This window comes from Hippocampus guttulatus, chromosome 7 (assembly GCF_054856545.1).
Source record: "Hippocampus guttulatus isolate MCC_2025c chromosome 7, RoL_Hgut_1.0, whole genome shotgun sequence".
Taxonomy (NCBI): Eukaryota; Metazoa; Chordata; class Actinopteri; order Syngnathiformes; family Syngnathidae; genus Hippocampus; species Hippocampus guttulatus.
This window is the reverse complement of record NC_141267.1, coordinates 4614658-4630171: the sequence shown is the minus strand read 5'-3', so window position 1 is coordinate 4630171 and position 15514 is coordinate 4614658. Positions and strand designations below refer to the sequence as shown.

At 43.8% G+C, this 15514-nt stretch overlaps 1 protein-coding gene across 6 annotated transcripts in view; it reads right to left on the bottom strand.

Annotated features, from left to right (window-relative positions):
• Positions 1 to 15514, bottom strand: part of tut4 (terminal uridylyl transferase 4) — a 101542-nt gene that overhangs the window by 19404 nt on the left and 66624 nt on the right. For all 6 annotated transcript variants that reach the window (XM_086115428.1, XM_086115432.1, XM_086115429.1 and 3 more), the window contains 4 exons: positions 12074 to 12177; positions 11925 to 11982; positions 10759 to 10862; positions 10583 to 10672 (listed from right to left, as the gene is read on the bottom strand). In XM_086115428.1, coding sequence (XP_085971554.1) covers positions 10583 to 10672; positions 10759 to 10862; positions 11925 to 11982; positions 12074 to 12177 — 356 coding nt within the window. The remainder of the gene's footprint in view (positions 1 to 10582; positions 10673 to 10758; positions 10863 to 11924; positions 11983 to 12073; positions 12178 to 15514) is intronic.

The window sequence follows — 15514 nt, the reverse complement described above, 5'->3', positions numbered from 1 at the left end:
CCTACTCAGCACAGTATGTTTAAAAAGGTGTTTCTTTATACAGTGGTACCTACTTACGAACGTCTCTTCATACGAAATTTTCAAGTTACGAAACCCCTCAACAGGAAAATATTGCCTCTTGTTCCGAAAGAAATTTCAAGACACGAAAGGTAAAAATACAGTATGGGCTGCTTGTCACAGCTCTGAGTTTCCTGAATGCAACATACTTGGAGCTGCTCTGGCATTTATTTAGCATCATCCTGGCATCCCATTGGCTAAGAGGAACCTCTACCGAATGTGTCTATGTGTTTACAAAGTACAAAATGTAGTTTCTAAATGCCAATTTAATTTAAACGTACCTGCCCCTATGTGTAAAACTAATTGCCCCCTGAACCTAATAATGGGCTGTGCCACCCTTGGCAGCAATAACTGAAATCAACTGTTTGCGACAATTGGTAATGAGTCTTTTATATGACTGTTTCTGAATTTTGGCAGATTCTTGATGCAGAATTTCTTTAACACTGCCATAGTGGAAGGTTGTTTTGGCATGAACTGACCATTAAGGTCACACCACAGCACACAGCACCTCAACTGGATTCAAATCGAGACTTGGACTTGGCCACTCCAAAACCTTAATCTATTTATTTATTTTAAGCCATTCAGAGGTGAACTTGCTGATGTGTTTCAGATTGTTGTCCTGCTGCATAATCTAAAAGCACTTGAGTTTGAGAGCGCAAACTGATGGTCAGACCGTTCTCCTCCAGGATTTTCTGGTAGACAACCAAATTCATTGTCCCATCAATCACAGCAAGTTGTCCTGGTTAGAGGTAAGATCGGGCGGCCCGAGCCTGACCTGAACCTAAAACGTCAATCATTGCTTCGGGTTCGGGTCGGGCCGGGCCTCTCTCTTGCTGAGTTTTTTTTTTTTTTTTTTTTTTTTTAGTTTCGAGGCCGTGAATAGTTTTGGCCACGAGAGACTGTGGTTCGCAAAAAAACAAGTCACCTCATCACAACACACTGTACTAAACGCTTGCAATGACAATTCAAAGAACTCCTTCCTGTCTCAGTCTATTATCCACCCGTCATTGTTCTTCTATGTCTCTCTGCTTCTCTCTCTTAAGTGCGCGCTAGATTCTTAAGGACGTACTGCTGCTGTGGTTTATGGCCCAATTTTCAATCCGTCAAAATGACGGACGTCCTTAATTTTTTCCGTCAACTCTTAAAAAAAATCCGTCAATGATAGAAAATTGTCGGTTAATGTACCCTCTGCAGAAACAGAAATATAAAAGATGGAAATGTTTATACAGTCTTGTTTAGATTTTGTTACAAAAGACAGGCTTTAATTTGTTATCAGAAAGCACCCCTCCTCCTCCCGAGTCCTCACAAACAAAATATGAAATTTCGGGTTTGCTTCAGGCTCGGGCCTGCAAATCAAGTTAATTGGTCGGGCTCGGGCCGGGTCGGGCTTTAATACCCGTAGGTTGGGTCAGGCTGGATTTTTTAGGCCCAATCTTACCTCTAGTCCTGGTCCTGATCGAGAAGCGCAGCCCCAGACCAAATTGCCACCACCATGCTTCACTGTTGACATTATGTTCTTTTTATCAAATGATGTGCCATTTTTACGCCGGATCTGACGGGCCGTGCATCTTCCAAAAAGTTACATTTTAGTCGACAGAATATTTTTCCAAAAGTCTTGGGTCGTCTCTATGTGACTTGTGTGGTTTGATGAACTGAAAACTGTATGCGTAATAAATATGCAAAGAACAGAGAGATCAGGAAGGGGGGTAAATACTTTTTCATGGCACTGTAACTTGGGTGAACATAATAATACTAATAATAATAAAACTAATAAATATTCAGTAACGAATTAGGCAGCTTTTATTTACTTCGACAACCATAAAGAGTTTGTAAATATTGTTGAGCAATGACAAGCTTAGTGTTCGATTTCATTTGTTTAAAGTTGCAGAGCTGCATAGACAGTGATCATTGAAATCAGAATCTACATCTATCACGGCGACTCTTGCACTGAATGTTCAACCCCCCTTCTGTATTTCGTTGTTGGTGGTGCCTTGAGAGGTGCTAAATGAATCCAACATAGTATTATAATAAATCATAATACCATTACATGTACTTATGTGTTGTCAGCTGATCTGTGTTTCTTTTCCACATGGGGAAGTTAACATACAATGCTTTTACAACATCTGGGTTCAGCATTGGTATTGTACCCCCGTCTATCACCAAAGTCTCTTGGAGAATATCCCAATCCTTGGAATGCACTCTCATGTCAGAGGAAGACATAACCGTGCAGGGACTACACTGGCACCAAGCCAAGTCTTCCCGCCCTCGTCTTCCGTTTCCACCGAACTAACTCTTTCTTCGGGACTGCTGCACATTTTCAGCATTGGTAAACACCAATTTGACACCAGTTTGAACGAGTAAGGGTGAATAGCACCTGCAAAAAGCCATTGCTACCTTACCTGTAATCTGTCAGCCCAATGACTGCTAACTTGGTTTGGTCACGTGACGTTATGCAAGTATGAGAAACAACGACAAATATCGATCAACAACAAGGACAGCAGTGTCCAACATGACACCCCTCTGAGGTAGATGATTTATTATCTTGAACTCTTATTCCGGAAATGCAATGTTGATCAGACTACTGTTTTTACTGTTGGTTATACATACAAGTATCAGGGATGAGAGTGGCTAGTGATGAAAAAATCTGAAAATCATCCTGGGGCCTGGGGGCCGCAGGCCCTCACTGGAGTCCAGGGGCAACTCCCCGGATAGGGACCCAGGAAGCAAATGGGTTTTAGAGATTTTAAAGACTTAAAACCATTAATTTTATCAACAAAATTTGACAGTTTTTGTTGAAATACCATTCTTATTTCAACAAAATAAGGCGCCGACAGGTATGGCAGCCTCGGTCACACGCTCCCTAGTGTTATCCCTGTTTTTGTCATTTTCGTTAGTTTTTGGCGACCCTGAGCGGCTTACTTACACGAGGGAAAAGTTGCTGCGCATTGGAGAGTCTACGCTCGGTCTTTTTTCACCAGCACACGGAAATCCACAAGGTTTTTCGGAGCTAATCGCGAGCGGAGCGGCTGCGCTGTACAGAGCATGGAAACGGCGCCGGAGGAGGGGGAAGCGAGCCGGTGTGCTCGTCAAGCTCCGGCAGCGCGGATTTCGAACCCCGCTCCCATCGATCCATTTTGCTAATCTACGATCTTTGCCAAACAAGATGGATGAACTTCTTCTCCTCACAAAGACCAACAAAACCTTTGCACGTTCTGCTGCGCTCTGCTTCACTGAAACCTGGCTCAGTGACCGCCACCCGGATTCCGCGCTACATCTACCCGGCTTTCGCCTTCTCCGAGCCGACCGCGACACGGAGCTATCAGGGAAATCTAAAGGTGGTGGGATTTGCTTCTATATCAACGAAGAATGGTGCACTGATGTCACGAAGCTCGACGCACACTGCAGCCCGGACCTGGAGTCGCTGTCTTTAAACTGCAAGCCATTCTACTCGCCACGCGAGTTCACCTCCTTTTTACTAGTCGGTGTTTACATTGCGCCACAAGCTAACGCTAACACGGCAATACCAACGCTAGCCGAACAAGTAAACAAACTCGAACTAAAATACCCGGAGTCACCCCTGATCATTTTGGGCGATTTTAATAGAGCACATCTTAACCGTGAACTTCCCCGATATAAGCAGCACATCGACTGTTTCACCAGAGAAGGCAACATTCTAGACCACTGCTATACAACAATCAAAAATTCATACCGATCGGTCGCACGTGCAGCATTGGGTCTTTCTGACCACAATTTAATCCACTTAATACCTACATACAGACAGAAACTCAAATGTGCTAAACCGGTTGTTAAGACTGTGAAAAAATGGACAGATGAAGCAAAGCTAGTTTTACAAGAATGCTTAGACTGCACTGATTGGGGCGTCTTTGAAACTTCAACGGGCACACTGGATGAATACACAGACACTGTAACATCATACATCAGTTTCTGTGAGGACATGTGTGTACCAACGAAGTCCTTCCGCTCCTTCAACAATAACAAGCCATGGTTTACTCCCAAACTCAGGCAACTCAGGAAAGAGAAAGAGGCCGCATTTAGAAGTGGAGATCGGGCACTGTACAAACACGCCCGAAACCAATTGACAAAGGAAATTAACATCGCTAAGAGAAGATATGCAGAGAGGCTGAAAAACCAGTTCTCTGCTAACGACTCTGCATCTGTATGGAATGGCCTGAAAGCAATCACTAACTATAGAATGCCATCCCCCCAAACAGTGAACAATAAGGGTCTTGCTAATGAACTAAACTGAACCGATTTGAAAAGGACACCTCCATTTTCCACACACACCCACCTCTACCAGAAACTACTCTATCTCCCCCCCCTCCCCCCCCCACCCTCCTCTTCTCCACTACAGATCCACGAACAGGACGTGAGACGGCTCTTCAAGCAGCAGAAGATCAAGAAAGCTGCGGGGCCCGACAAAGTGTCCCCCTCCTGCCTGAAAGTCTGCGCTGACCAGCTGGCTCCGGTCTTCACACAAATCTTTAACAGATCCCTGGAGCTGTGTGAGGTCCCATCCTGCTTCAAACAGTCTACCATCATCCCAGTTCCCAAGAAATCGGCAACATTGGAACTGAACGACTATAGGCCTGTCGCCCTGACGTCTGTGGTCATGAAGTCCTTTGAACGCCTTGTGCTGAACCACCTAAAGAACGTCACCGGACCCCTGCTGGACCCTCTCCAGTTTGCCTACCGGGCAAACAGGTCTGTGGAAGACGCAGTCAACATAGGTCTGCACTACATCCTCGAGCACCTCGACAGCACAGGGACCTATGCAAGGATTCTGTTTGTGGATTTCAGCTCTGCGTTCAACACCATCATCCCGGAACTCCTCACCCCCAAACTTCTCCACCTCGGTGTGTCCCCTATGATCTGCCAGTGGATCCTCAGCTTCCTGACGGGACGGACACAACAGGTGAGACTGGGAGCAATAACATCATCAACACGCACCACCAGCACTGGAGCCCCACAGGGATGTGTCCTCTCTCCACTGCTCTTCTCCCTCTACACAAACGATTGCACCTCAACAAATCCAGCTGTCAAACTCATAAAGTTCGCAGATGACACCACGGTCATCGGTCTCATCAAAGACGGCGACGAGTCTGCGTACCGCCAACAAGTGGAGCAGCTGGAGCTCTGGTGCAGCCGACACAACCTCGGGCTGAACACGCTCAAGACTGTAGAGATGATCGTGGACTTCAGCAAACATTCTTCTCCACAGTTGCCCCTCACACTATCCAACTGCCCTGTGTCAACCGTCGAGACCTTCAAGTTCCTGGGAATCACAGTCTCCCAGGACATGAAGTGGGAAGTCAACACCATCTCCATCCTGAAAAGGGTCCAGCAGAGGATGTACTTCCTGAGGCTGCTGAGGAAGCATGGCCTGCCACAGGAGGTGCTACGACAGTTCTACACGGCAGTCATCGAATCAATCCTGTGTTCTTCCATCACGGTTTGGTTTGGGGCCGCCACAAAAAAGGACAAAATCCGACTTCAACGGACAGTTAGGACGGCGGAAAAAAAATCATTGGCACCGCCCTACCCACTCTTGAGGACTTGCACACTGCAAGAATGAAGACAAGGGCACGGAAAATCCTCCTGGATCCCCCGCACCCTGCCCACCACCTTTTCCAGCTACTCCCCTCAGGCAGGCGCTACAGATCCATGCGCACCAAATCCAGTAGACACTTAAACAGCTTCTTCCCTCTAGCCATTAACTCCTTAAACAGTCACTGACGTACCTATTTGCATACCTATGTCATGTCCTTGTTTACGATGATACTAATGCAGCGTGTTATACCCGAGACAAATTCCTTGTGTGTTCTACATACTTGGCCAATAAAGATGATTCTGATTCTGATTCTTATTTGCTTACAAAATTGGCACTTTATACGAAACATGCTAAAGATGAAGTGTATTCAATGTACATACGACTTGAAACTTTCACAGAAAAAAATCCCAAGATTGTTCACTATTCTTTCAAGTGAAAATTTGACACAGGCCTTTGTGCAATTTTGCTTCTGCATTCCTGGTGATCACCAAAATGTAACTTCAAATTTGCTGCTCAAAATCAAAACTAAAAAACGAAACACATTCCCAGCCATATTTAAAATTTGTTCATTACTTGTATTCATAAAATGTTGTGTAAATGCGATAAAAAGCTGTTGATTCTTACCTCATACAGTGATAGTGAAGTCCCAAACTGTTTACTATATATGGGTTATAACCGATATATAGTAATATAGTCCAGGTTATAACCCATATATAGTAAACAGTCCCAAACTGAATACAAGTAATGAACAAATCTTAAATATGGCAGGGAATGTGTTTTCTTTTTTAGTTTTGATTTTGAGCAGAAAATTTGAAGTTTGATAGAAAGCTGACGGTGTACCCAGTAGGAACCAGTAAAGAGGAACCATTGTCAGTGCTTGTATCGGATTTCGTGAAAAAGCTCGATGTCGCTGATTTAAGATATCCTTTATTTGTCCCGCAATGGGGCAATTACAGTCAGAATTCAGAAAGGAAAACACTGGGTAGGGACAGGGAAAAAAAATACCACGCTCGAACTATCCTCTTCTGAGGATCATTTAAGTCCAGGATAAAAAAAGACCCTAGCACATAAATAAGCATATGACAGTTACAACAAGTCACAAGACATAACATGTAATAAGGGGGAGGATGAATGGGAATGTGGGGGGCGCGACGCGGCACGTCTGACCAGCTGCACGGACCACCTTGCGCTCCGCAGATCGCACCACGTCACGGGGGAAAAGAATCGGAGCGATGAAGACAGTGATAATAAGGATGTGTATGCGTGTATAGGCCACAGCTGCTTCATCAAGGTCTGCTCATGAAGACAGTCCCAGCTTATCAGTCCATGGCCGAGAAGGAGGGGGGTGATGGTGGGGGGCACTAGCTTCCATGCATACTTCCATCCAGGGGAAAGGGTCCAGATAGCGTTGTTTGTTTTGGAGGGACGGCCGCCAACAATTTCAGACAGCCTTGAGTCCGTGGCCTGTATCTCTTCACTGGCGCCGATCAGCCAAATCCGCAATCTCTTTCCGCAGCGCGGATTCCAACTTCTCCATGTTGTTGTCGATCGTACGGAGTCGCTCCAAAACCGCATCTATATTGCGGTTGAGCTCAGTCACCGCTTGAGTTTGAGTGTTGGACATTGGCGCCAAACCATCCAGAATGACCGGCAGCTTCTTCATTTCCAATAAAGCCTCTCCCGTCAGTTGAATTTTGCGATAGAACAGGAAGCTGCTAACACCAAACAGCAGCATACCTGCTATCAGAAGGCCGATAATGTAGATGTCTTCCACATCCTACGGACAGTATTGACAGGAACACCATTCTCCACTTTCTCCATGGATCAAGGGCGTATCCGGCAGCAAATGTCCCCGAGGGGCAAGTAGGCTCCCCACTGCCTGCTCTTTTCGTCGAAAAAATTTTGTCGATTGCATCGAGAGACCAGCCAACTAATTCCATGGTTAGTTCTTCGGATGAAAATACGGTAGGAGGCTAGGAAAAGTTAGACAAAGACAGCACAAAGACTAAGTGGCAAGCAAGGAGAGGGTGGGGGGGAGGGCAGGAGCTGAGCAAAAAAAGGTCCACCTTCGTCGAGAGCCAAGCAGAAAAAAAGAAAAAGCTCTGTGTACAGTGTGTGACGATGTCATTCTGATCGAGAGGATGGAAAGATATATATAGAGTCACGCAACCTCGGTGAAACACCGAAAACAGGCATTTCTAATGAAAAGTAACGACTCCATCTCAAGCGCTTTTTGACAGCCTGCTCGGCTGGAGCATGTGAAAAAACAAGAGGAGTTGGCTAAAAAGAGAGTGAAAAAGACGGAGAGAACCAACAAGATTTTAGCTCTTGCTAAAAAGCTTAAAATTAAGAGAAAATAAACATTTTATGTCATGAAACTGTACATAGTTGTACATATTTTAAATAGACATCCACTTTATAGGATAAAATGGATTCTTATGAATGCATTTTCCATATTGAATGACATCGTCACACACTGTACACACAGCTTTACCAGCGACATCGAGCTTTTTCACGAAATCCGACACAAGCACAGACAATAGTTCCTCTTTACTGGTTCCGACTGGGGGCACCGTCACATCAGCTTTCTATTCAACCAGTCCCATCAAAACTTGTTTTTCAGATCCGCATCTATCTATAACATTCACGTTTAATACAGACTACTTACACGAGTAATTTCAATACACTACATCCCTCGTGCAAAACCATTCAGAATTTGCGGAAAAGGGTTTGAGGAAGGCGAACACGGATTGGTTGTGATTCTGCATTTGCCGACATAGAGACTAATCACAACAAGTAAATGTTAAGGAATTATTCCGCTAGAAGTAGTAGTAGAACATTGTTGAGGAATTTCACCTTGCTATGAGAACTATTGGTACCAGTCTCTGTCCTGAACATCTGCTAAAGTACTTAAAACAAAGAATGTAGGGTAAAGTTTGGGTCATATCTCCCCTTGAGTGATTAACAGCCCCCCGAGGGTTTTCTTGCCTCCACCACCTCGTAAAAGTCCCTGAAGGCTGTCAAGTGCCCTCGAAGAGGAACCCTAATCTCAAGATTTGTGGCCAGCAGATGTGGTCTGTACTTTGTCATCATGTCAAGATCGAACTTTGCTTGACCTTCTTTGTCTCTGATTTTAACATAAGGGGAAGGACTGCCCGCCCCTCATTTACATATTATGCCTATATATACATGTGACTGTAGTTGTTCGGGGCTTCCTGATGAAATCTGAGACTCACAGGAGCCCGAATCGATTCGTGTTGCGTTGTGATAAACTGAAGAAAAGACGACGTGGTGTTGGGTCTTCTTCCACCTTATAGAGAGATAAAAGAACCTGTGTCCAAGGAGGGCCAAAAGCAAATTGACAGCTCCCCCTCCTCTACAGTAAAACACTGGTTTTAGCCCATTTACGAAGTAAAGAAAAACTAACGCTTCGCGAGAAAAAACGGTATTCAAAATGCATAACACCAGACCCTATGCCACCCCCTCCTAAAATTTTCTCAACGGATTTGGAACAATATAAAAAGGTCCATTTTGACTAGAAAAAGCGGAATGCCGCCAAAAAGTGGTAAAATCTCATTCCTGAAGTATCCATCCATCCATCCATATTCCGAACCGCTTAATCCTCACTAGGGTCGCGGGGGGTGCTGGAGCCTATCCCAGCTGTATTCGGGCAGTAGGCGGGGGACACCCTGAATCGGTTGCCAGCCAATCGCAGGGCACACAGAGACGAACAACCATCCACGCTCACATTCACACCTCGAGACAATTTAGAGCGTTCAATCAGCCTGCCATGCATGTTTTTGGAACGTGGGAGGAAATCGGAGCACTCGGAGAAAACCCACGCAGGCCCGGGGAGAACATGCAAACTCCACACAGGGAGGCCGGAGCTGGAATTGAACCCGGTACCTCTGCACTGTGAAGCCGACGTGCTCACGACTGGACTACCGGGCCGCCCCATTCCTGAAGTATATTTTTGCAAACAATTTCCGCATTTTCCGCACTGTAAGGTGCACCGAAAAGTCTTCCATTTTCTTCAAAGCTCAAGGCGCGCCTTAAAATCCGGTGCGCCTTGTGTGTGGTCATTACGGTAATATGTCCACCCCAAGATGGTTCCTTGCTGGAGGAGACATACTTACAATGTTATAACTTGCTGTTGGTTGGGTGAACTGAGTCGCTGCTTTATTAAATAAGTTATTGTTGCAGCTCCAAAAAAAGGAGAGCTGTGGTATTGTTTTCTTGAAACGCACTTCATTAATGGTTTTCACAGTCTCAACAAATACAGGTACGTCTTTGTCCGTCTCCGTGCTATCTCTTCTTCCGTTCGACTCGAGAGGCGTTCATGACTGCCTCGGAAAAACATAAATTAACGATTCCTTCAATTAAACTACAAAAATTGAAAATAATGCATGAAAACAGAAAATCAAGCGAGGAAATCACTGAATAAATTTTATAGCCCCACTACAGAAATTATTTTGTGATTTCCTCGTTTGTGAATACAGTACACAACAAAGGACTAAATAACAAACACTTCTGAGACAGTCCAGTCTTCCAATTTACTGACATCTGATCGTTCTATTGCAGCTATGCTCAAGTAAATGCCAAAATAAATTCTGTCGGAGGGCTATAGAATTTATTTTGTGATTTTCTGTTTTGATGCAATACTGTAGTTTCAATTTTCGTAGTTTCATTGAAGTAATCGTTAATTTATGTTTTTGGAGGTGGTCATGAACGCCTCTTGAGTCTAACGGAAGAAGAGAAGGCACGGAGACGGACAAAGATGTAGACGTTGTAGATTGCACCTTATTAGACAGTGCGTGCAATATATGAAAAAAAATGACAAAATAGGCCATTCATTGAAGGTGCACCTCATAATGCAGTGCGCCTTTTAGTGCGGAAAATACGGGAATTAGGGTTGACTTTCCCTTTAATGTGCTCTGTTTTGTATTTCTGACATACCTTTGCAAAGACCTTCATCATATATCCTAGGAACTGCACTCGCTGATCCAGGGCTGCATACATAGCCAGCATTCTGGTGTTATGTTGAGCCTAACACAAATTCGTGACTCATATTTTACAACAGTTTCTCCAAAAATAATGGTGTAAACCCTCAAAATTAGGCGTCTGTCACTCACCAGAGTGTTGTAGAGACTGATGTCTCCCTCCAAACCACTTTGCCTGTGTTCAAACTTCACGATAGGCACTTTTGCTGTTGTAATTGGCAAGATGTTCCTCAGTCCTTGTGTTGGAACATTACAAACACATGTAGTCAGATTTACAGGTTACAAGAATTTTGTTCATTACAGATGCCATCCATCCATTTTCCGAACCGCTTGATCCTCACTAGGGTCGCGGGGGGTGCTGGAGCCTATCCCAGCCGAACAGTAGGCGGGGGACACCCTGAATCGGTTGCCAGCCAATCGCAGGGCACACAGAGACGAACAACCATCCACGCTCACATTCACACCTCGAGACAATTTAGAGCGTTCAATCAGCCTGCCATGCATGTTTTTGGAATGTGGGAGGAAACCGGAGTACCAGGAGAAAACCCACGCAGGCCCGGGGAGAATATGCAAACTCCACACAGGGAGGCCGGAGCTGGAATGGAACCCGGTACCTCTGCACTGTGAAGTCGACGTGCTAACCACTGGACCACCGGGCCGCCCCATTACAGATGCAAATTATATAATTATAATATTTCACAGTATCAGCTTTCTGGGATGTTCACAAAATCAAACTTCCAAATGTAAGTGCATGCTGGCAACAAATTCAGTGTCGTAAAAAAGAAGGATTTGTCCTCATGTCAATTTATTTATTTTTTTTACAGTTTGACCTCTCATGTTTTTTTTTACAGTTTGACCTCTCATGTATAATTCACCTTTTCAATGGCAGTCGTGGGCAGCTATTCAAAAGTTTCTGTCTCCTATATGAATGAATTTTTCAAAATGTGTTAATAGTCCTGATGTAGGGTTTTAAGATCATCCAAAAATGTATACTGTATTGCAAAAAAACCCCAACAACAACAAATTGAGTGTAATGCATTTTTTAAATGTTGATTTAAATTAGGGAGCAAAAAAACCCCAATTCAAAGGTACCTGACCCTGTGTGGAAAAAATCACTGCCCCCTAAACCTGTCAGATTTTTTTAACAGCATTATAACTTCTACAGGTTTGAATTTTATGAACTGTTGTGGTGGGCAGGGATGACCACATATATTGACAAGTATAACTGGAATTTAGCTAATGAAGTGCGTTGAAGCATGTAATTCAACCTCTGAATTGATCATATAATATTTATTCACCTGCATGCTTCTTCAAGACTTTAGCAAGGCCTTCGATGATCTCCTTACAGTTCAGCTTCTGTAGACAATACAATTCAGCCCCAAAGTTAAAACAACACATTTCTAATCCCACCGATGAAGTATCCTTTGGTAAATGTATGTACGCTTACCTCTGCAGTTTCGTGACCTTCTAAAGTCATGCAAATGTCAAGGTCACTGTCATGAAAACCGAAGCCATTCTTGGACGATCCAAATAAACACAGTTGGGCTTTATCTGTAGGGTCACATGCATGAAAACAATTTGTGCTGCAAAGCATAGTGTGTATTCTTTGTCATTTTGTAAAAATCCTCAAACAAGTGTTAATTATGTCCAATACATGAACTATATGAAATCTTCTGCCTTTACAAAGATGTTTACTTTTGATTGAACTAGCCAAAGAGTTACTCATTTTCACGATACTCATTCTTATGATTGTAGGTTGCAGTTAGTCAAGTCCATAAATATTGGGACATCAACACAAGTCTCATCTTTTTGGGTCTAATCACTAGCAAAATGAATTTAAAATGAAACAACACCAACAACAATAAAAAGAAACAAACAAGATGCGCTTTAACCGCACACTTTCATCTTTGATTTGAGAGTATCCATCGATCCATTTTCCAATTTGCTTATGCTCACGAGGGTCGAGGGCGTGCTGAAGCGTATCCCAGCTTTCTTCAGGCAGTAGGCGGGGTACACCCTGAACTGGTTGCCAGCCAATCACAGGGCACATATAGACGAACGGCCATCCATGCTCACACTCATACCATGGGACAATTTACAGTGTTCCATGAACCTGCCATGCGTATTTATGGAGTGCGGGAGGAAACTAGAGGACCCGGAGAAAACCCACACAGGCACGAGGAGAAAATGCAAACTTCACACACGAAGGCCGGACTCGGGAACGAATCCCGCACCTTGGCACCCGATTTGATGTCTGTCCAAATCAGGTGACCTGCATAGGAATTAAAACAGTTACATTTCTCCCTCTATTTAAGAGACCAAAAGTAACGGGATATCAAACTCGCTGCTAATAAAATTGGTTCCCTTGTATTTATTGATTGCGTGTCATGCGTGATTGACTGTCGTTGCTGGACATCCCCAGGGCGCTTGTGTCTTGCGCCTGAAGTAGGCAGCATTTTCACAGCCCCGCTTTGTTCAGCGAAAAGGTCGGTGCTGATGGACAGTCTGCGGCTGGATGGATGCATGAATTGAGGAGCCGACGATAAGAAGAAAAGAGCGTCAGCGCAGAGCGCCGATGCGTATGTGGAACTGGGAGTCGCGGCTTGGAATTGAAGCGGACTTACATGGGACAGAAGAAGAGAGCCAATCTCTCTTTTTCGTTAATGGATGCTACAGCTTCTTGTTGCTTTAGCTTGTAGGAGACGTGTGCACATTGCAGCATGACGTCTTTGATCCACTGGAGAAAAGGACACTTTGATTCGCTCCTCTTTCATCTATAACTGCTTCAGACAACAAAGTGTATGCAGGAAAGTGGTTAAGAGTGCACGATTGTCTGTGTCTCATGTGTTGTTTTGTATTATTTTGTCTTTTTTTTTTGGTTCACTTTTCTTTTGATAGCGGCGCGGACACCCGCAGCGGCTCCTCTTGTTTTATGTTGAGAGGGAAGAAATTTCATCTGTGCTGGATGTTACACATACAGTACATTTGACAATAAAGTTTATCCAATCCAATCCAATTATGTGATTGCTGACAAAAGCAGTCAAATGAATTGTGAATTCTTTTGGCCAATATGATTAGTGAATGGTGTTTCACAATGCAGATGGACAATGACTCAAAGCATGTGAAAATCTTCTGAAATGAATAGAAGGAAAATGTTAGGACTGGCCAAGCATGAGCATGCATTTCACTTGCTGAAGATTTAACTCAAGAGAAAATGCCCTAAGAACAAGCATATAGCAGGAGAGGCCATGCAGAGCATCACCAGGGATGAAATCCCACATCTGGTGATGTCTATGAGTTCAAGCTGTAACTCACTGCAAAGGATTTGCAACCAAGTATTAAAAAGTTGGAAGTTTCATTTTTGTTAATTTGTTTCATTCCTTTTCGTAAATTAAAAAGTGTTGGGCATATACTATGTAGGCAAAGGACGCAAGCTTGCACTGCGCAAGAATATGTTCGCAATACCTCATTCCTCTGAGCCTTCAAAAGAGCCATATAGCGGAGTCGATATTACTCTCGGACTACCAGCCAGTGACGGTGTGAGTTTGAAGCACGGGCGGTGTGGCTTGGACAGTGCAGCATCGCCACAGTTACATTTACAAACATCTGTAATTCTAACACCATTCACCTGGTTTGGATGTAAGCAATCTCAAATTAAAGATGAAAGTCTGCAGTTGAAGAACAACCTGTTTCATTTTAAATCCATTGCGGTGATGTTAATACAGTGAAACTCCTTTACAAAGAAACCTACATGGGCGAAAATACCCCCTAGTGTGAAAAAAATTTCATGCATGGAAGCCATTCCCACTTTTCTGCTCCCCCTTCAACGAACACCCCCTGTTCCGTTATACAAAATATTTTTCTCTGCTCTTGCCTCGCGACGAGATTCACTACAACGAAAACATTTTTCTTTTCACTTTCTTTCTTTCCACTTTTCTGCTCCCCCTTCAACGAACACCCCCTGTTCCGTTATACAAAATATTTTTCTCTGCTCTTGCCTCGCGACGAGATTCACTACAACGAAAACATGCCTTCTGCAAAAGTCTAATACAACCTCAGCCAACAGTGCCTCCTACTGTAGTAGTAAGTAATCATTAATTTACGTTTTTCGGAGGCGGCCATGAACGCCTCTCAAGTAGACGGACAAAGACGTACAGTACCTGTATTTGTTGAGACTGTGAAAACCATTCATAAAGTCTGCGTTAAAAAAAATAAAAAATAAAACCACAGCTCTCCTTTTTTCAACAAATACAGGTGAGTCTTTGTCCGTCTCCGTGCCTTCTCTTCCGTTCAACTCGAGAAGCGTTCATGACCGCCTCCGAAAAAAAGAATGGCATTTCCTTGGTCATAGCTCTAACTACTGAACGACCAAATGTCAGTAGTAGTTATTTATTCCTTTGTTGTGTATTCACAAATGATGAAATCACAATATAAATTCTGTAGGGGGGGGCCATAGAATTTATTTTGTGATATTCTCACTTGCTTTTCAGTTTTTATGTATTATTTTCAATTTTCGTAGTTTCATTGAAGTAATCGTTAGTTTACGTTTTTTGGAGGCGGTCTTGAACACCTCTCGAGTCGAACTGAAGAACAGAAGGCACGGAGACGGACAAAGATTTACCTGCATTTGTTGAGACTGTTTTAAAAAAACAACACCACAGCTGTCCTTTTTTCGGAGCCGCAATAAAAACGTATTTAATAAAGCAGCGACACAGTTCACTGAATCAACAGCAAGTTATAACATTGGAAGCATCTCTCCAGGAAGGAGCCATCTTGGAGTCGATGTAGTAGCGTAATGACCATACACAAGAGGCACCGAATTTTAAGGCGCTCGGTCAGCTTTTAAGAAAATGGAAGACTTTTTGGTGCGCCCTATAGTGCCGAAAAG